The sequence below is a fragment of the Aulonocara sp. 'chitande type north' Nkhata Bay genome, linkage group LG3 (genome assembly GCF_057382095.1).
Source record: "Aulonocara sp. 'chitande type north' Nkhata Bay isolate Kocher_YH1m ecotype deep benthic linkage group LG3, A_spYH_male_GT1.1, whole genome shotgun sequence".
NCBI classification, from domain to species: Eukaryota; Metazoa; Chordata; class Actinopteri; order Cichliformes; family Cichlidae; genus Aulonocara; species Aulonocara sp. 'chitande type north' Nkhata Bay.
This window is the reverse complement of record NC_141346.1, coordinates 11,702,908-11,725,147: the sequence shown is the minus strand read 5'-3', so window position 1 is coordinate 11,725,147 and position 22,240 is coordinate 11,702,908. Positions and strand designations below refer to the sequence as shown.

The 22,240-nt window shown below is 42.3% G+C and overlaps 2 protein-coding genes across 3 annotated transcripts in view; one reads left to right on the top strand and one right to left on the bottom strand.

Moving 5' to 3' along the window:
* Positions 1 to 21,365, top strand: part of LOC147333966 (butyrophilin subfamily 2 member A2-like) — a 148,683-nt gene extending 127,318 nt beyond the window's left edge. Inside the window, exons 1-3 of one of the 2 annotated variants that reach the window (XM_086286461.1) lie at positions 17,547 to 17,731; positions 18,884 to 19,219; positions 19,451 to 21,365. In XM_086286461.1, coding sequence (XP_086142587.1) covers positions 17,671 to 17,731; positions 18,884 to 19,219; positions 19,451 to 19,629 — 576 coding nt within the window. In that variant the 5' untranslated portion in view covers positions 17,547 to 17,670 and the 3' untranslated portion in view covers positions 19,630 to 21,365. Of the gene's footprint in view, positions 1 to 17,546; positions 17,732 to 18,883; positions 19,220 to 19,450 lie in introns of those variants that run through there. The other variant, XM_086286460.1, reaches the window with a different exon arrangement.
* LOC147333967 (nuclear factor 7, brain-like) lies at positions 2,898 to 4,665 on the bottom strand. The gene has a single exon (XM_086286656.1). It carries the CDS (start codon positions 4,651 to 4,653, stop codon positions 3,259 to 3,261), a length of 1,395 nt encoding a protein of 464 aa, XP_086142782.1. The 5' UTR covers positions 4,654 to 4,665; the 3' UTR covers positions 2,898 to 3,258.
* Positions 21,366 to 22,240: the final 875 nt, after the last annotated feature.

The window sequence follows — 22,240 nt, the reverse complement described above, 5'->3', positions numbered from 1 at the left end:
TATCTTAACTGTGTGTAGCAACAACAGATAACACACATGTGTGGGCCTCATCTGAGCTCTGACACATGTAGCTCAGTGACAGCACTGTCTCTCTCTGCCTCTCTGTCTACATGGCTGTGAACAAAAATATAAACACTGAGGCTTCAAAATGCAGCATCTACAACACTGTCACTCTGCCTCCACCAGAATATTTTAATGTAAGAAAACTCCAGACAGCTCTGGAGAAAGTTTCAGAGTAAAAGCCCTGGAGTGTTTTACATGTTATTCTGTTGGATTAAATCTGACGGAGCTGATTCATAAACACTTCACTGCCAGGTATCAGGTGACCTGCAGAGACTGATCCTACAAACACTCAGAAACAGAGTAAACCAAACTGCACCACAGTGATCAGACGAAACCTTCCTGACATGAACACAGCTCCTCAGTAAAAACTGTGAACCAGCAGAGAGACTACACCCAGCACCATACACCACCTCTCTGACACAGTACACCCTCGGGCAGGTGGTGTCCCCATAAACAGCGTGAGAAGCTCTGATTATTTACTATGTTCAAACAAACTGAGTGTCCACAAATGTCTGAGCTCACAGTGAGAGCTGCTGGCACAGTTTGGAGGTGTTCTGCCCCCTGCTGGACACACAGAGCTACAACATGAGGATCAGAGGAGGCTGGTGCTGCTTCACCTTTAGACACAAGAAGGAGGTCAAAAAATGTAAAAACAGAGATTGTTTTTAAACCTGTAAAGGGGGAAATCCTGACGAACCAATCCACAGCCAGAAAAGAAGTCTAACTCTGTGCTGCTCCAATCAGGAATCAGCTCTGTTACTGTGTGAGTGTGTAAAGTCACAGAGTAGCTGGTTTCAAATGTATCTATAAAGTTTATTCACGTTTTATTTAGGCTTCAAAAAACAGTCCAAGTTTATTTCTTTGGACTTTGTTCACTTAGCGCCACCTGGAGGACAGTCAGCTCCCTGCAGCAGCTCTGGAGTACTGTTAACTGATGAAGAGCTCGGACTGCACAGCCTGCTTCATCACCGACTTCTTTAAATAAACATGACCACGATCAGTCGCAGCACCTCAGACAAACACTTGTTACACAGCAGCCGCCTTCACACCGACTGAGCTCCATCACAGCTTCAGAGCTCAGCTTACTAAAGTCAAAGTTTATTTCCTCTCAGGTTTCTTACTTTCAGTAAAGTTTCACTGTTAGAGCCCTGACCAGCATCCTGCAGCATCTGGAGCAGCTGTGTGGTGCTGTCATGGCAATAAGGATCCAAATCTGTGGGGATGTTTCCAGCAGGGGTTATAACCTGCAGCCAGCAAGGTGTGCCTAATAAAGTGGCCGTGTTTATGTCCCAGTGCAGCAGCATCAGAAAACGGTGGTTTACATCTCTGTTACAGGAAACCTGAAGAGTTAAAACACCAGAGAAGAAAATCTAAACGTTACACAAAGAACATAAAAGAAGTAAACTTCATAAAAACTTCACAAATGATGCTTTAAATGAAAATAAATCCCTGTAAATAATTCAACAGGTCACATGTTAGAACCACCTTAACTAAACTCTGTAGCCGCTCACTGTGGTTTGTCCCAGCAGCTCTTAGGAAACAAACTGCTAACTTCAGTGTCAGCACACACTGTTAGTAAACTATGTAACACTGAATTCAGGTTTCAGTTGTGTTAAGTTGTGAAGTTGTGATGAAAGTCTTCTTACTGACACAGGTAGGATGGTCAGGCGTCCTCTGTTCCTTCACCGTTCATGAACTGTCACTTATAAAATGCTGCCAAACATCAACTACACTCAATAACTAAACGTGTGCAGGTTAAAGTGATGGACGCCCAGATCTGCACTCCAAATACAAACAGACTAAAGGTTTTCCTCCAGAAACAAAGACAATATTTACAAAGGTCTCACAGGTAAATTGTGAGCGATCACAGCAGCATCTCATCCTGACTAACAGCTTTTAGATGCAGGGAGAGCGTCGTGGTTCAGAGGTGGTTCAGCAGATGATGAAGGCCTTTCTGTTGCATTGTGTAGTGCTGTGGAGGCCATGATGGTCGACTGGGTCTGCTTCTACTGAACTCACAAACACTTCTGAGGTATTTACACCTGAAGCCTCATTGAATGTGAGTCAGAAACAAACGGCTCAGCTGTGATTAATGGATGTTTCCCTGCATTTCTATTTTCACACAGTTTATTTCTTACAGCAAGAAAACTGAACAGAATGTATGTAAGAGGTCAGAGTGAGGATGACGTCACTTAATACAGGAAATACATGTTTGTCTGTTTTGATGATGAAGGACTTCTTCAGCTCTGTAAACAGCTACACTTGAGAGGACAGAGGTGATTTCATGGATCAATAACAATGTGTTTATCAGCTTTCATCATCGCAGTGCAGACATGACGTCAGATCTATCAGAGTGAAGGCCGTCTCTCTGATGACGTCACAGAGCAGAGTCCTTCTGTCCAATAAAGGATCTCAGATCAGCTGCTGCCATCTTGTGGCCACAGTTGGTTACTGTCTCTGAAAGTTGTCTCATGTTTCCTGTTGTCCTGCTAACAAAGGCTGGAGCTCATCATGCTGAGAGGGCAGCAGCATTTTGTGGCTCTTCACACATGTTCATTATATTCTGATGATCCTGGATGGAGACAAACTACAGATAAGTGTGTTCAGCCCAACTAGTTTATCTCATTACAGCAGTTTGATGTTTCCCTTTGAATCCCCCTGAAGATCCTGACAGTGAAGCACGTACATAATACTCCAGCCTTTCAACTCTGAGCTTATTTAGTTCTATTAATACACTGAAATCTCATTTGTGTCATGAAGAAAGTCTTTAATCAAACAGAATTCAAAGATCAGAAACATTTCATATATGGAGTTAAACATGAATCATTGTTTCAACAACATATTTATTGTTGTCATAAACAGACAAGAAGACAACAACAAACTGCTCCTCCCATTCAACACATGTCAGTCCATATCCCAGCAAACTAAATCATCTCCATTTACACATCAAATAGAAACATGAATCACTTGGAATGATTAGAAACTTGATAGAATTTCAAATCTAGTTTGGGGAGTCATTCAGTGAGAAACAGTGAAATGATTTTCCATGTGAAAAGGTGGACAGCAGAAACAGAAAGAAAGAGTGAAACTAAAAGAGAAACAAAGAGCTTTGGAACAACGAGGCAGCAGGAGGACAGCTGCAGTTTAACAGCTTCAACTCACTGACAGGAAACAACATTAGAAACATCATCATCCTCAACTCATCTGCTGCACTGACACTGACACCTTCAACGGACACACCTTCACTTTACCACCATCATCAGTGTTAATGTATGGAAACATCCTGTGAGTGAAAGTGTGTGTGAAGGTGTGTATGTGTGTGTTAGTATCAGGATCAGAGAACGACAGCTTTCCTCTGTTCCAGTCCAGATTCACTCTGATCCTCTGGAGCTTCTTCTGGACTGAGAGATCAGTGACAGCTGATGGTGAGAGTGTGTAGTATTTACCTTTATTGAACGCTATTCTCCATAAAACAGACCCTATGCTTCCCTTCCTCTGCCCAGACTCTGCAAATACACCCAGTGCCCACCGTATACTGTCTCCAACTTCAACATCCCAGCTGTGAGTCCCTGAGTTAAAGCCCTCAGAGCCCAGGACAGAGTAGAAACTATCAAACCTCTCTGGATTATCAGGAAGCTGCTGCCTCTCTCCTCCTCCTCTCACACTGGTCAGATCTTCAGACAGGATGAGTTTTGGATTTGCAGTGTTTGGGTCCAGAATGAGAGGAGTGTAGGAGACCATGTCCTTCATGTTGTTCCAGATGTTGAAGGTCAGGTTGCCCAGGTGTTTGGCCTGGTCTATCAGAGCTCCTGAGGGCAGCTGTGGATCATCCAGCAGGGGGCAGCGCTGGACTCTTTCCACTGCAGCCTTGTAGTTGTGCAGGAATGAGACGTCTTCAGCTCTCAGCTCCTCCTCTGTGGCTCTGACTGTGTCTGAAAGAGCTGCTATCTCTCTGCTCAGAGCCTCCATCTTCTCCTTCATCATCCCACTCTTCTGCTCCTCTTCCTCCCTCAGTGCAGCCAGCCTGGCCTCCTCTTCCTCTGCTAGAAACTGCTGAAGCTTCTTAAACTGCTCCTTAATCTGCCTCTCTGTGTGTCGGGCCTGGACCTTAATGTGTTCTGCTGTTTGATCAAACTTCACTTGAACTTCTTCACAAACCTTTAACTTCTTCTTTAAGGGCTCCAGAGTTTCCTGAAGTTCCTTCTTGTGTTGTTGTGCAGCTTCATCGATGGGTCTGAATCTGTGATTGGTGTGTTTTTCTGAGGCACAGCAGATGTGACACACTGGCTGCTGATGGTCCAGACAGAAGAGTTTGAGTTTCTCAGAGTGCAGACTGCAGAGAGCCTCTGAAGCTCTCTGATCTCTCTCCTGTAAGAACGACTCACACAGGTTCTTTAAAGCCAGATTTAAAGGTGGTTCTTCCCTTGAAGATCTTCTCTTACAAACTGGACACTCGTGTGTTGGTCTCTCTCTCCACCATCTCTTCAGACAGTCTTTACAGAAGCTGTGGCTACATGACAGAAGAACAGGATCTCTGAAGACCTCCTGACAGACCGGACAGCAGAGATCCTCCTCTGATCTGGAAGCCATTGAGTCTGTGAGTGAAGCTGAAAACAGCAGACAGGAAGTACAGTCAGTCCTGGCTCCCCTCCCTCCTCTACCACCTTCACTGAAACTTCCTTTGAGTCGTGTTTTTGCTCAAACTCACATTCAGTGTGTGGAGCGTCAGCAGCTTGAAGCAGCAGTGTTGGAGTTTTCCACTTTTCTCTCCTGTAGCTGGACTCACTCAGAGGAAGCTGCTAGTTTGGTCGGAGCTCAGTCTGATCGTCTGTGCGTCTCTCTTTACTGAGGACGAAGAACTTCCTGTTTCCTGGTTTGTCACATTTGAGTGACATGAGGGGAGGAGACAAATGTTGCTGTTTGACTTTTAACTAAGGTGTGTTTCAATCCTGCCTGCAGCTCAAAAGCTGTAAAACAGGTTTTGTGTCTTTTCACCTCCACAGGTCACAACATGAAACCTGTTGTGAAGTTTATAAAATAAAGTGTCACTCGGTGGTGCAGCTGTTTGTCAGCTTCTATTTTAGACTTTGTTCTGGTTCTTGTTCAGGTTCCCAGCAGTGGGAGTGTAATGCAGTCACACACACACAGGTGGTGTTAAGGTGGATTCACTTAGTTACAGACAATGGTGTTATTTCCTGTAACTAAGGGTGTGTTTCACTCCAAAGTTCAGACATTAACCTGCCAGAAGTTGTAAAAGTTACTGATAAAGAGCTTTTATCTCAGAAAGCAGAAAGAAAAGAAATAAGTGTAAAAAGTGCAGCAAAATGTTTTAGTGTGAGCTGGTTCATCTGATCTGGTTGTGTAAAAGTCACTGCATGACACTGAGTTTTACTTCTGTCACGATTAGTGGAGCGGACTCAGGCGCAGACCACAAGTTTCTTCAAATCAAAAGTGAATTTATTTACAGTGTTCTCCACGGTGACACACACACACACACACACACACACACACACACACACACACACACACACACACAACGGTGTCTGGGAAAAAGGGTTCCAGGGTCCGGGAGTGAAAGGGGCAGGAGTCCAGGGAGGGGAGATTTCCATACAGCCCTCGCAACCACACACAGCTCCTCTTCTTTCCTCCATCACTCTTGCTCACGCTCAGTCACCGTGCACAGGGAAAACAGGTCCAGGGGAAATCTATACACAGACAGAGAAACAGTTAGTCTCCTGGTTCAGACACGAACAAACTTTGCAGAGTGCAGGACGACTGACGCTGATGACTCAACGATCCAGCGACGAGTAGAGCAGACTCGCCATCTTAAGTAGGACTCCAATTCTCATAATCAGCGGCAGGTGTGCTGATCATCTCCAGGTGCGTGGGCCAGGAGCAGGAGCCCACACTGAGCTCCGCCCCGGCAGGAGAAAGAGAGAGTGGGAGAGGATGAGAGAGAAAGGGAGAGCAGAGGCGAGAGAGGAGAATAAACAAAACAAAGCGCCTGACTGCTGTCAGCTGGCGAGGTGCGGGGACCATGACAACTTCTGTGTTACTGACACTCATCTCTGACTCAGAGAAACGATTTCTCCCCTGTGATGTTCACACAGTGGTGAGTTACATGTGTGTGGAATTTTTCACGTTTTATAGAATTAAATTTCCTCTTACTTTCTTTTTTGTTAACCTGAGTCACTGATCATTTGCAGTATTACAGAGTCTGGCAGTCTTTGCATGATGTCCACGTCACTGTAAGTTTCTAGCTGACTCTCAGGTGTGACAGGTGTGCCAGCAGGAAAGAGTAATAATAACCTGCATCCTGAGGTTTGTCATGCAGGATTAAAGGAGCCAGGCTTTGTTCACACAGCTGGGATTGTATTTTACACTGTAAAATAAAACCAAACGTTGTGATTTGTCTCTTTATGAATAAAGTTGAATTGAATTTCTCTCTGAGCTCCTGCTTCTGTTGTCTGTCAGTGATTTTATCAGTTGGACATCAAGTAAAACTTTGGATAAAATGAAAACTGTTCACACAGTGTCTGTAAATCCACGGGTGAAAATAACACATGTAACATTCACACAAGTCCACGAGTGATTGAATGAAATGTGATCATGGAAAAATAAATTCAAAACTATTCAAGACTTTTACCATTAACTGTCATTCTATTATGAAGTAACAGGAAGGTAATAACACTATAATATAATAATAATAAAGAAAATTAAAAAATATGGTATAACAGAGCTCACTGCCTCACACTGTCGATAGCAGCATTTCTTTTTAACCTTATTTCATTTAAGGCTCAGACGATCATCTGTTTCCACTTAAAGTAGTCTAGCTCTGATATCACTTTAGCCTCTGGATGGAGGATTTGCTATGTTAACTTATAGATAATAAACTCAACGTATTACAGACCAAAACCAAACACGTCCGTAGTATAAGACTGGATTTAACTCCCTTCACACCTGTCTCGACACAACAGTCAGGTCAGTCCCTTCTGTCACGTCAAGGAATGTTATTTTACTGTCACTGTGTTATCATTCATATGCACGGTCATTATTTCATCATTACTTCATTAGTCTGCATCACTTATCAATATTATCATGTATCATTTATCATTCAGTAAATCTGCCAGAACACGCAGAATAAAACACATTCCAGAAAGCACCAGCATTGCTGCAGGTCCAGGCAGGCCGAAGTCAGATAAGGACACCGAACTTTCGTTGGCTTGAACCTACAATCTCACAAAACTGCACACTCGTGTACACAATTGTTTATGTTCCCAAATACCGATGAGTGGAAACATCTGGTTTCAATCCTGGGAAAGGGTTGTTGTTCTGGGAAGCTGAGTGCCAGGAATTGTCCTGCCTATAAAGCTTTCTCTAACGACCAGAGAGGAGAAGACCGACCGGCGGCTTTCCACACTGTGTAAACTGTGTGTGTTTAATAAATCACTTTTTTGGACACCCACTGGGACTCTGCTTGTGCTTATTTTTCCTTCCAAACAAACGAACCTGACACTTCCCTTTTAAGAAATCCACCTTAAATGTATTTTAAATGTAAGTGATGCAAAATGAATTTAATATTTTATCTTTAGTTTGTCAGGTAGCATCAGGTCAGATGGATGATGTTGGGTGAGATGGAGCAGACAGAGATGTCATCACAGCTGAGAGGAAGCAAAAGCCTCAACATCCAGGCTTAAAAGTGATGTAGGGAGCTAAAGCTAAAGCTCTGCTTTCTTTGTGTGCTTGTGCTAACAGCAACTAATGAGAAATGTGATGACAATTGTCCAGCTTTGTCCTTTTATATTCTACCAAATGTGAAGTGAACCTGTGGTTATACAGTAACGATAAGAGCGTCTTTATTAGTCCCACATGTGGGAAATTTGTTTTGTTACAGCAGGAAGTGGACAGTGCAGTTACATAGCAAACATGAGAGAACACTGGAATAGAATAAGAAACTGTACACAACTGTACCCAATAGAATAGAATAGAATGATAGGATAAAAATAGAATACACATGCTATATACAACTGAGTACAAATACAACGTTGTCAGAAAAAGAGTGTTACACTTAGTCCTATTGCACATGTGTGTGTTTGATCAGCTGCAAAGTCTTTGTGGTGGAGTCTGACAGCAGAGGGGAGGAAATCTCTCCGCCCACATCGTGGGTGCTGCAGCCACTGAAGGAGCTGCTCTGAAGTGCTATAAAGGTTTGTGATGATCAATACAGGTTTACAGCTCAGATCATACTGAGTTCATTATGACTGATATAAATATGTGATAGAATAATAATAAATCGAGTAAATTGTGATTGACAAACAGTTTTAAAGAGAAAGTTTGTTAGTTTAAATTGTGTGAAAGGTCAGAGATGGAGAGAACACCAGGCTGGGGCTGAATATCAGTGTATTACATGCAAATCTGATTGGATGACAGGACAGAGCATAAACTGAAGCTGGCATGGATGTTCTGGGTCTCCTGCCTCTGTGAGATCAGCAGGTCAAAGATTCAATAGCAAAACTTGGTTGTTCCAGCAGCGACGCCGAGGGCAGTGAGCTCTAAAAGCCTCCCAGATGAAAACGTGTCCGATCGAGAGGTGATCTGCTGCTGATGGGTGACGAACCTACTCAGGTCTCCAGCTCTTATCAGAGGAGGCAGTGAAGACACCTGAGCTTCAAGGCAGTCGGGCTGGGCCAGTCTGTGATTACATACTTTTATCTAAGTACAATCTGAGTATTTTACCTGTAAGTAATCTTACAGTATTATGTTATATTGTGAGTCCTTCTTACAGATCTTCCTAGGTTGAAAATTAAACAGTACTAAATGTAACAAGTAGACAGCAGCACTAAAGTCATCAGTTTAATGGACACAGAGGAAGCTTTTCAAAGGCTTAAGAAGAATAACATGATGCTAGAACATCACATTTTATAATATGACAGTAAAAATAACTCACAGAGATCATCTTCTATGTTTTCCTCCATAAGGGCGGCGAGCCTGGGTCCAGCTATTTGAGTGGTGCCTTGTTTTGGTGAAGCTTTTGAATTGCTTGGCCTTTGAGGCCTGCATGGAGCTCAGGCTGACACTAAGCACAGGAAAGGCCCACAGTGGGTGCACACACAGGATACAGATCTGTCAGGTCATGATCAACAACCACTGACCAAAGCCCACTGATCTCTGACCTCCCAGCCCATTCTTCCTTCAGTGGGCTGCTTTCAGTCATTATGCAAATGTTCTGTTTATAAGATTGAGGAAACCTGCAGTCAGCTGAGACTGAAGAAGTCACCTGGATGAGTGACGAAACGTTTCTCCCACAAAACGCTGCGTCCAGATGAACAGAATCAACTTTTGGAGATTTACTTACCTGGATGATTGAGCATGCATCAAGACGTTTGGCAGCTGTAGCAGTCGTGGAAAATTCCCTCTGTGGCAGAAAATCTCACAGATGCAGTCTTGATACCAATAGATGGATAAAAACTGGAGGAAATCCTCAGAGGCCTTGAAAACTCCTAAATGGAAGTAGCTTCTTCTGCTGGGTCTATTCTGTTGGTCTGAGACTGGCTTCCCTTCATTTGCTTCCTGTTAAATCCAGAATTGAATTCAAAATCCTGCTCCTCACATACAAGGTCTTAAATAATCAGGCCCCATCTTATCTTAATGACCTTGTAGTACCATATCACCCTATTAGAGCACTTCGCTCTCGCTCTGCAGGCCTACTTGTTGTTCCTAGAGTATTTAAAAGTAGAATGGGAGGGAGAGCCTTCAGTTTTCAGGCCCCTCTTCTGTGGAAACAGCTTCCAGTTTGGATTCGGGAGACAGACACTATCTCTACTTTCAAGATTAAGCTTCAAACTTTCCTTTTTGCTAAAGCATATAGTTAGGGCTGGACCAGGTGACCCTGAATCCTCCCTTAGTTATGCTGCAATAGACGTAGGCTGCCGGGGATTCCCATGATGCATTGAGTTTTTCCTTTCCTTACCTTTATGGTTATGTAAGTTCCAGCTGGAAGGTGATCATCGGTTGGAGATTGAATGGGGACGACTACAAGACTGGTTGTTCCTACCTATGCCCCATTTCCAATCAGGCTGTGCTTACTTGTGTGATGAAGTTTCTGCATCTAGAAGAGCTAAATTAGTTTTTTGTAGAAATTATTATTATTGTAATTAATTATACATTTTTGTAGCTGTAGGAGTGGGAAGCCTTTTACGTCATTTTTGTTTCCTTTCTACAAGGCTTTGTTTGTTGTGTTAGATGTGTCCCTCTGATGTTCCTCTAAAGACAAATAAAACATTTTGTTTTGGTGAAACTGTAAAACTTGCTGTGGCATTGGTGCTTGAATGGGGAAGTCATTTTTTGTGTTGCATACATCTCTGGGCAGATATTTGGGCAGTAATTTTGAACACCATGTAAAAATGTCAGTGGACATAATGCAAAACCCAATGCTTCAAATCACAGCATCTAAAACCAAAATTGTGCCAAAGATGCCTCATTTCTGTTTAATAGGATAAAACAATGCTAGCTATGTTATAGACACAGTAACCCAAGGAAAGCAGTAAGTACACTGACTGACATTGTTACTATGACAACAACAAGCTGACATTTGGACAAAAAAAACCTTGGAGTAATTATTGAGAAAAACATTAAATTTAAATAAAGTTTTAAAAAACACATGACCAAAAATGTAACTAAAACACATCCTCTGGATGTTTCCAGAATATTTTAAATAAATAAATAATTTAAGGAACAACAACAAAAGAAGATCTATAATCAGCATTTATCTCTTCTGTTTTATTTGATGGTGGGGAAATCATAATCATAAAGAGGCTTCTGATTAGAATTTATTTGTTATAAATGTGATTTATATAAACTTTCATTTAGTACGGTGTGTTGATTATATGTAATATATTTTACTTATTATTTATTTACATTCAGTTTTTATTCCTGAGGATTTTTGGTTTTTTTTTATAAAAACTAAAATCAGGACAGAATAATTATTTTGCTGTCTTATTTTATGAATCATTTCAATGTAAGCAGCTATGTTGTGAAATCTGTTTATGTTGTCCTAGTAAGGCTACCATGAGGGCAGCCACTAGAGGTCGCTAGAGGACCGGTGTATATGTGTTTTTTCCAGAAATTGATGTAGCCACAGACACTGCTGCTACAACTCAATAAAAAGCGGTTCGTGCTTGAGAACCCAGCGTCTTATTGCCTCCGAACATGACATGGTGTCAGAATTGAGGACTTCACGCCGAATTACACGAAGAAATGGCTAAATTTGGACCTCCGGAGCCGTTCGACTTTACACAGCCGGCAGAGTGGCCGATATGGCGGCAGAGATTCTCCCGTTTTCGAGTGGCGTCCAAGCTAGGGATGGAGAGCGGCGAAGTGCAGGTGAACTCGCTTCTTTACTCCATGGGGAGAGATGCCGAACCAATATATGGCTCATTTGTGTTTCCTGCTGCTACGGAGGCCAGGCCAAGTCCGCAGTTTGAGTATGATCTGGTTATACAAAAGTTTGATGAGCACTTTGTCCCAAAGAGAAACGTTATCCATGACCGCGCCTGTTTTCACAAACGGAGCCAGAGGGCCGGGGAGACGGTCGAGGCTTTCGTGCGGGGCCTGTACGAGCTCGCGCAGCACTGCGAGTTCGGCGGCAGTAAAGACGAGCAGATCCGGGATCGTATCGTCATTGGATTAATTGACAAAGATGTTTCACAAAAACTCCAGCTCGAGGCGGACTTAACTTTGGATAAAGCCATTCAACTAGCACGCCAGAGTGAACAAGTCAAACAGCAAAGTGCAGACCGAGTGGAAAGCACGGTGAATGAGGTGAAACAGAGGCATTATAACAGCATGAGAAGGAGTTACTACCAACCTCATCAGGTACGTGAGCAACAACATGGTGAGAGTAAACCAAAATGCCAAAGATGCAACAGGGTGCATGACAAAAGAGAAAACTGCCCAGCCCGCAATAAAAGATGCAGAAAGTGCAATAAGTTGGGACACTTTGAAGTTGTATGCAAAACCAAAATGCTAAAAGAGGTCAGGGCTGAGGCTGTAGAGGACTCAGATGAGGATTCATTCTTCATAGGGGAGCTTTTCCTAGGAGCAGTAATTGAGCCAAAAACAACAGTCATTGAGGAGTCAGGCTCAGATGCCGACTGGGACATTGAGCTATTGGTAAATGGCAGTCCAGTTGATTTCAAAATTGATACAGGCGCAGACACCACTGTTATGACAGAAACGACCCTTAATAAGCTACAGCAGAGACCCAAACTTATCCAGTGTAAGCCAACTGTGTACAGCCCTGGTGGAAAAGTCAAGTGCATGGGTAAATTCCTTGCTACTACAGAGTACAAAGGCCAAAAGTACCAGTACTGGATTACAGTTATAAAAGGGCAATATGCAAGTAACCTACTGGGGAAGACAGTAGCAAAGCGCATGGGATTAGTCACTAGAGTTAACAAAATCAGTAGTGACTTAAAAGAGGATGTGTTCGGAGAAATTGGCCTGCTGAACTGTGAACCTGTAAAAATCGAGCTGACCGAAGATGCAGTGCCGTACAGTGTAACCACCCCACGCCGGGTGCCTTTTCCTCTCCTCCCAAAAGTGGAAAAGGAAATAAAGCGCATGCTCAAACTTGGCATCATTGAGGAAGTCACCGAGCCAACAGACTGGTGTGCACCAATGGTGCCTGCTCCAAAGCGCAACAAGGATGAGGTCAGGGTGTGTGTGGACTTAAAACGTCTGAATAAGGGAGTAAAGCGTGAACGGTACATCTTGCCCACATTGGATGACATAACTCCTAAGTTAGCAGGGGCTAAAGTTTTCTCCACTTTGGATGCCTCCAGTGGGTTCTGGCAAATACCACTGGATCCCAGCTGCCAAAAACTAACCACGTTCATAACTCCCATGGGCAGGTTTTGCTTCAGACGCCTGCCATTTGGCATAACTTCAGCACCCGAGATCTTCCAGCGGCTCATGAGCACCTTGCTCAAGGGCCTAGAGGGGACTGTCGTCGTGATGGACGACATATTGGTTTTCGGGGCTAACAAAGAGGAACATGACAAACGCTTAGGTGCAGTATTACAGACAATCAAAGCATCAGGACTTAAGCTCAACAGGTCCAAGTGCCACTTTGGAAAGAATGAACTACAGTTCTTCGGTCACATCATCAGTCCCTCAGGACAAAGGGACTAAAGACCTGAGTAACACTCTGGGCAACTTTGGGCTGACTCAGCATGTAACAGAGGCCACACATAATAGAGGACACACTCTTGACCTACTGATCTCCAAGGGCCTGAGCATTTCAAAGGTTACTGTGTCTGATGTGGGCGTGTCTGATCATTACTGTGTTTTCTTTGAAAGTAAAATCTCAGCCCACATAAATATATCAACAGCCGTGATCACAAAACGGTGTATAACTGAACACAGTAGTGAGATCTTTAACCAGGTCTTCCCATTAACACCTGACCTGTCCAGAGGGTCAGTCAATGAGCTCGTCAATAGCTTCAATGCTAACATGTTAAATGTAATGGACACTATTGCTCCCATTAAGGTGAAGGTTATCTCTGGAAGGAAAAAGTCTCCATGGAGAAACTCCACACTGGTGAAAAATGAAAAAAGAGAGTGTAGGAAAGCTGAGCTTGAACTTCATTCGACCATGGCCTGCAATGACTTTGCCAAATTCTTCACAGAAAAAATCCAAAAGATTAGACAAGCAATTGGTACATCAACAGCAGATCCAGGATATGTACTGTGTCCACCGAAAAACTGTTTAAACACCATGAAACAGTTTCACCCGATTAACAGCAAAGACCTGGAGGACATCTTAGGTCAACTGAACTCCTCCTCCTGCTGTTTAGATGTCCTGCCAACAAGTTTTTTCAAAAAGGTCTCAAAGACTTTGGAGTCAGACCTGTTACAGATCGTCAACTTTTCCTTAATGTCAGGTGTGTTTCCGGAACCACTAAAAACTGCTGTAATCAAACCTATACTGAAAAAGGACAATCTTGACAAGACACAAATGAACAACTACAGGCCGATCTCAAATCTCCCATTTTTAAGTAAGATCATTGAAAAAGCAGTTTCTCAACAGCTCAGTTACTTCTTAAAACAGAATAACTGCTACGATGCCTTCCAGTCAGGTTTTAGACAGAACCACAGCACTGAAACCGCTCTGACCAAAGTGTTTAATGACATATGTCTGAATACAGACAGTGGAAAAATGTCAGTCCTAGTTTTACTGGATCTCAGTGCAGCATTTGATACAGTTGACCACAACATATTACTCAAACGACTGGAGAACTGGACAGGTCTTTCAGGAACTGTACTAAACTGGTTCAAAACATACTTAGAAAACAGGAAATACTTTGTATCAATAGGTAACTTCACATCTGAGCAGACAAGTATCACATGTGGAGTTCCCCAAGGTTCCATCTTGGGACCCCTTCTGTTTAACATTTACATGCTCCCACTGGCACAGATTATAAACAACAACAAAATAAACTACCACAGCTATGCAGATGACACACAAATATATATCACAATGTCACCAGGAGACCGAGGCCCTGTACAGGCTCTTGGTAAATGCATTGAGGAAATTAATGACTGGTTGTGCCAAAATTTTCTCCAGCTAAACAAAAAGAAAACTGAGGTAATAGTCTTTGGCGCCAAAGAAAAATGATTACAGGTCACCAGAGAACTTCAATCTATACATCTAAAAACCACAAACCAGGCGAGAAATTTGGGTGTAGTGATGGACGCAGACCTAAACTTGGAAAAACACATTAAGACAATAACAAAGTCAGCTTACTATCACCTCAAGAATATTTCAAGGATAAAAGATCTGATGTCTCAACAGGACCTGGAAAAACTAGTCCATGCATTCATCTTTAGTAGGCTTGATTACTGTAACAGCATCTTTACAGGTCTACCTAAAAAATCAGTCAGACAACTACAGCTCATTCAGAACTCTGCTGCTCGAGTCCTCACTAAGACCAAAAAAGTGGACCACATCAGTCCAGCTCTGAGGTCTTTACACTGGCTGCCTGTCCGTCAGAGGATAGACTTTAAAGTTCTGATGCTGGTCTATAAAGCTCTGAATGGTTTAGGACCAAAATACATCAGTGACCTCCTGACCCAGTATGAACCTTCCAGATCCCTCAGGTCATCTGGATCTGGTCTTTTATCAGTTCCCAGAGTCAGAACCAGACACGGAGAAGCTGCATTCAGCTTTTATGCTCCTTATATCTGGAACAAACTCCCAGAAAGCCTCAGATCAGCTGAAACACTCAGTTTATTTAAATCCAGGTTGAAGACTCACCTGTTCTCAGCTGCATTTGAATAAAGCACCAAATCCACACTTTTAAGCTTAAATTTCAAAACTTATATTTTAACTACTGATTTTATCTATTGTTCTGATTTTATCTACAGTTTTTTTAAATCATGCTTTTTATTGTTTTTGTTTTTTAATGTCTCTGTAAAGCACTTTGAATCACCTTGTTGTTGAATTGTGCTATATAAATGAACTTATATAAATAAACTTGCCTCGCCGCTTTCAGCCACATTTACAAAAACGCTCCTCCTGTTCTGATTTTTCTGATTATAATCTGAGAGAAAGTGCTGAACTCCTCCTCTGAGCTGTTACAGGAACAGATGTTGGCAGATGTGTCAGTGACAGAGTTACAGTTAGAGAGGTCAGTGAGCAGGATTTCTATCAGGATTCGTGTCAGAGTTATTATAATGATGTCTGTTGGTTCACACTCACGGCTGCTTTGGACTGATTCCAGCTCAAAGAGCATCAACATGTTTTCATGTTTCCATCATGATGAGGAGCAGAAACTCTGAGGATTCTCCTGAACTGACTACAGTAAGTCATCCCACAGATTCTGCTTTATATTCTACATATTATTCAGTAAATAATAGATAATTACTGATAATTAGACACTTTCAGAGGGACAAAAGTAAAAAAAAAAAAATCTGTAGTTAAGAAGTACAGATACTCAAGCTGTACAAATACTCCGGTAATAGCTGAAGTACTCATTAAACTTCTTTACAGAAGTAAAAGTGAAAACTACAGGCTCTGAAAAGTACTCAGGTCCTACCGTAGTACTCAGTAAAAGGTAGTCTGGGTTTAAAGTGGATGTGGCAGGTAGAGGAACTCTACGACTGAGTGCAGCAGGGATAAAGAAATAAGTCGGAATCATTTGTTTTGTGAGCTCCAGCTGTTTCCAGGCTGTGATCAGCTGATCTACAAGCAGACGTGAGCCATCAGCGCTCGTGTAACACAGTACAGTACAGAGCTGTCAGAATGAATCACCCAAGTTTAGTCTCACACTCTTTATCCAGGTTGTTGGCAATTATTAATCAATCGCCCTTCAGTGTCACACCAACACAGTGTCAACACAGCAAAGTGAATGTGCCACACACTCCATGTGTCATCTACTCATCACCATCTGAAACTATAACCTTCATGGGACGCAGCTGTGAGGGAGAATAACAAAGAGTAAGAGAAGACAAAGACAACATGTACACACAGTATAACATGTGGGAGCACAGCTGGGCCAATCACAGAGGACGAGACAGACGAAGTAAAACTAGACAAAGAAAGTAGGACTCACTGGTTCTCCATAAAGAACAGAGATTTTCAGTTTTTTAGGTAAAACGTTTCAGTTTTCTTGGTTAACGTTTGGTTAACATCAACCCACAAAAATATTTGAACAGAAACTCCAAAAGCGAGTGAAACTAAATTTAAAATATAATTTCATTTTCAGTGGATGTTAACCATGAAAAGCCTGAAAGATCATTGGTAGAAAATTCAAATTATATTGGTCGAACATATCAGACTTTCAAAGCATCTTCAAAGTGTTGAGTTTAAACGAGCAGCTGAACAACAGATCAGCTCTAACCCTCAGGGACATTCAGATTTATTTAAACCTTTAATCTGATCGGATGTGTTCAGGTTTAAACTCGGGTTCAGTTATTCAGTGAAAATACCAACAGACTCAGACATTTAGAACAAACTAAGAGTCAGATCAGCAGAAACAGAGAACACGGACATGTCTGCTGTAACTGCGTCGCTCTGCTCCACGCTGATGTTTGTTCTGTTCGTCTCTGCAGGTGAGATTTAACTCTGAGATAAAACAGGAAGTTTTGGCTGCACAGTAAAAATATTTCCCTGAGACTTATTTTCATATTGTTTCAGTTTTTCTGTTTGTGGCGATGAAACAAGAATCAAACTGCCGTCAGAAACAAAACGTTCTTCTGCTTCAGCGACTGAAACACAAACTGTTCCTACATGACGACACATGAGAGGTTCTGATTTTGTTCTGTGGAGATCGTTCAACAGCTGAACACTAAAACTTTTCCACTTCGCCTTTTGTGACGCACTTATTTCTGCGCATCCTCAGTCCAACCTACCAAACGTCACTCTAACGCGACGTCCTGATGAGACACGGAAGAGTTTGAACCGCAGCTTCAGCTTTATTTAAACCTTAAATGTAATCTGATGTAGTCAGGTTTAAACTCAGGTTCAGTTATTGAGTGAAAACACCAACAGACTCAAACATTTAGAACAAACTAAGAGTCAGATCAGCAGAAACAGAGAACACGGACATGTCTGCTGTAACTGCGTCGCTCTGCTCCACGCTGATGTTTGTCCTGTTCGTCTCTGCAGGTGAGATTTAACTGATAGAAACTAAACTGAGTTTATTTCTGAGATAAAGAGTCTCAGTCTGGTTTACATGCTGATTATATTTCTCTAATAAGTAGTTTATTACTCATTCAGTGTTGCGATCGACACAAAGCTGGGTGGAGTCTGTGTGTTGGTGCAGTTTGCAGCACAGACACAAAGAAGTGTAATGTGTGTGTCAGTGTGATGTGTTGTAGTGTCAGGAGTCAGGATGCAGCTACAAAGCTTCTTGTTCAGTGTATACAAACAGCTGTAGCTCCATAAAGGCAGCATGCAGAGACTCACAGTGTCTTATAATGAGAGGCTGCTTTCTCTCACACATGTTGTTCACTTATTATCAGCACATGTTGTTGTTTGTGGAACAGAGTTATTGTAGTTTTTTCTCATTAGTTTGAGTTTTTATTCCATTTGGACTTTTTGTGTTTAGTTCAGTTTAGTTTCCAGATGATTTTCTTCTTTTTCAGGTTTGATTATTTATTGCTTGAAGAGTTTTAATAGTTTTATTCTTTTTTCATTCTTACTGTTTGGAGGTTTGTGTCAGAGGCCAGATTCAGGAGCATCAGTACAGCTGTTACAATAAAAAGCAGTGACTCAGTCTGACAGACATCCAGAGTCTCAATGAACTCGTCCATCAACAACATTTTATCAAACTAACAGATTCTAAAACCAAAGATTTGTTTTTCAGATGATGTTTTTCATCCGTCTCAGTCTTTGCTCATGAACTTTGTCTCCAAACGTCTCATCCTGAGCTTCCCTCTGATGAACTCGTTCATAATCTCGTCCATTCTGCTCTCAATGAAAATCTGAACATGTTCAGCTCGGCCTCCTGTCTTTGTGTCAGAGTCTCCAAAGCAAACATGACAGCAGCTCACTGCCATCTTCAAACCTTCCCTTTCACTCTTGCTGCTGTCCTTCTGTCACAAATCAGCCCTGATGAAGATGCTCGGGATCAGGTGAGGAGGAGGAGAAGACTCGCTGTGGTGACGCCTGAAGGGACACAAGAAGAAACACAATCAAAGATCATCATCTAATAATAGAAGACTGTCTTTTATTGTGTGTTTCTGATTGGCTGCTGTAGAAGTGAACAGTTGTACTTTGACCTTTAACCTCTCTGCTCTGTGTTGTTTCCTCTTTCAGACCAGAAAACCATCACAGCTGAGTCTGGACAGGACGTCACTCTGACATGTCGAGCTCCAAACAACAACATCATTATTTTAGAGTGGAGCAGAGCTGACCTGAGAGATGAATATGTGCTTGTTTACCGGGACGGTCACTTTGTTCCAGATGACCAGCATCCATCTTTTAAGAACCGGGTGGATCTGCAGGACAGACAGATGAAGGATGGAGACGTGTCTTTGATTCTGAAGGATGTGAACACTGCTGATAGTGGAACATATGAGTGTCGTGTCTTCATGGAAGAAACACGCTCATGGAAGTTCATCAGCAGCATCCACCTTCATGTTGTTCCTCCAGGTGAGTGAGTAGAGTTGAGTGTGTGTGTGATCAGAGGTGAAGCTGCTTCCTGGTTGTTGATGTTTGTTTCTAAAGATGTTGCTGATGAGACTTTGTAGAAAGCAGCTGGTCTGAGTGATGTGATCAGAGTGCAGTAGATAATGTCTGACAGCAGTTTGAAGAGGAAATGGATTCTGTTCTGTTCTTCACTCATCACCTACCTGACACCTCACACCTGTTTCTCACCTGCAGGTCTGACAGGAGGACAAGAGAAGGATGAAGACAAAGAGAAGGAGGATGGATCTGTTGGACTGATTGTTGGTCTGTCAGTTCCTGCTCTGCTTCTTGTTGTTGTTGCTGTTGTTGGTTTTTTGATCTACAGAAAACATAAACAACAGCAGAGAGTGGAAACAAACCAGCCTCCTGTTTAAGTGCAGCAGGTTTAAAATGTCTCAGAGGTTTTTCCAGCTTTGAGTCTGCTGCTGCTGTTCAGAGTTCTGGGTGTTGTCAGTGTTTAAAATCCTGCAGAAACAGATGAACTGAGCACAGACAGCAGGCCCACAGCACTGTAGGTTTATTTCAGTTTTATCTTTAATGGCTGCTTCTGTTTTTGCTGACAGCTCATCTCAGTGGACGAGTTTCATCTTTAAAAACAGTCTTTACATTTCATAGTAACTGGAACATCCAGAGGGCTGTGACTACAAATCAACTTCAACACAGTCAGGCTTTCTTTGTGTTAGCTGGCTCAACTAAACCTGAAACTGCAGTCAGAGACAGCAGGTATCACCGTGGTGATTATCACCTTTCTCTGCTTCAGGCTCTGAGCACGCTCAGATGAAAAGGAGCGTTTCATGTATCATGTGACTTTTCTTCTACACAAAATGGTCCCTGTGAGCGCCACCCAGTCCAATCAGAGACGTTACTCACTGATAACTTCACTAATGTCTCCACTACATGAATACAGGTACATTGTAACAGTGTGATGTGCAGTTTAGCTTCACTCAGTGGCTTCAGTAAGTTACAGTTTAACAAGCTGCACATATGAAACATTTCCTCCAGCAGAGAATCGACATCACAGTGAAAACGTGGCTCTAACAGCTGATTTAAAAACAAAACTCTGAACATGAAATGCTCCTGACCAGGTGATCTTTCACCATCAGTTACCATGGTGATTTAGCCTCTTTCTGACACAGAAAGCTCTGACTTTGAGTGTGACACAGCTCACTGAGACATTTTGTTGTGCACGCCTACTTTTAACTCTTCAAACAAATGAAATCAACACTTGAACATTTTTCACTTTGATGGTTTTGTTTCCACTGACTGTAGTTACATCATTTTGAGCTCAGATTACATATTTATGAAGTTTTTCACACCTGAATGTTTCAATCATCAAGATCTGGTTTCAGTTTTCTCTTTATCTTTGTGAGCTGTGTGGGTTGTTTACCCTCAGTATCCATGAACAGTGTTACAGACCTGGGATCAGTGTTTTTGTTTATAAGATCAAATATGACCTCATTATGTGAGTGTGAGCTGTGGACCACAAAACCTCAACAACACTAATCCTCGATCAGCTGTTTCACTAAAATTACATCCAAGTATGAACTCATCCCATCGTTCATGCATCAATTTGTAGCTGACAGATGGTTATGCACATCCCTGGTTGCCTAGGTAACCCTCTAACCTTAGATAACGCTATTGTTGTCACTCAGCAGTATGATTTAATGTAGTTGTTTCAATAGATCTCAAAGATAAGAAAAGTTCACCTCGGTACTCGCTGACTTCACATCAGTGATCAGTTATTGCGTTTAAAAAGTGTAGCTACTCGTCTTTGACCTTGTATGTATGTGTGTTTATGCTCTGATTGTATTTTCCTGCTGCTCACACAGCATTAGAAAAGCCTGAAAACTCAGTGTTCACAGAGTCTGTAAGCACCAAATGTTTGTATGAAGGACAGAGAACAAACAACAAAGGTCAGTGTGAGAGTGTCTCTGTATTTGAACAATAAACTCTTACTTTGGTTTAAATTATTTATTCTTTCATTTGTGTTGTTGGCAGAGAAGCTACATCATGTGAACTTCATCATATTGTCACATGTCATCACAGATTCAAAAGATGTAATATTTGTGTGTTTGTTATTAACAATCGTGCCCCCAGACGCCAAAACAGTGCCAGCAAACTGAAACTGAAAAAACTAACTTTAGAGATGTTGCGTAAATGGAAGAAAGCAGTCTTACATATTTGTTTAATATGTGCATTGAAGGACATGTCCTGGTCAAAATGACTCCAAGGTTCCTCACAGTGTTACTGGAGGCCAAGGTAATGCCATCCAGAGTAAGAATCTGGTTAGATACCATATTTCTAGGCTTTTCAGGGCCGAGTACAATAACCTCAGTTTGATCTGAATTAAGAAGCAGAAAGTTATCATCCAGGTCTTTATGTCTTTAAGACATTCCTGCAGTTTAACTAAATGGTGTGTGTTATCTGGCTTCATGGACAGATAGAGCTGGGTGTCCAGTTGTAGACGATGATGCTTGAATTCAAACAGGCACACAATATGAAAGATGAGGAAAATCCCTGAGCACTGTGCAGAGGACTCTGAGGACTGAGACGCATGTTGTCATGCATGTGATAATATGACAACAGGACGGCCCTGAGCCCTTAGAGGATGACACAAAGCTGAGTGTTTATCTGCACGTCTCAAACACGCCTCCATTTGTCTGCAGGCTGAGTGATCTGACTGAGCTCAGCCTCCATTTTCTACAGGGAGACGCTCAGAGAGGCTTTCAGTTTCATTTCACAGGAACAGCTTTGCTTCTGTTTTACATGCAGGTGCTGCACAGAACACACCCTGTTCAGTCTGTTTGTGTGACTGACTGCAGCTCAGATAAGAGGCTGGATCAGCTGTTCAACAGCTCAGCAGTTTGTAGTTTGTTTTCATTTTGCCTCTGTCAGTGCGCCCCAGGGCCGCTGTGGCTACAATGTATGTCTGCCTTGCCATCACCAGTGTGTGAATGTGTGGATGACTGAATATAGTGTAAAGCG

Excerpts from the sequence above, each read along its gene's own strand:
- LOC147333967 (XM_086286656.1), bottom strand. The coding sequence starts at position 4,653 with ATGGCTTCCAGATCAGAGGAGGATCTCTGCTGTCCGGTCTGTCAGGAG.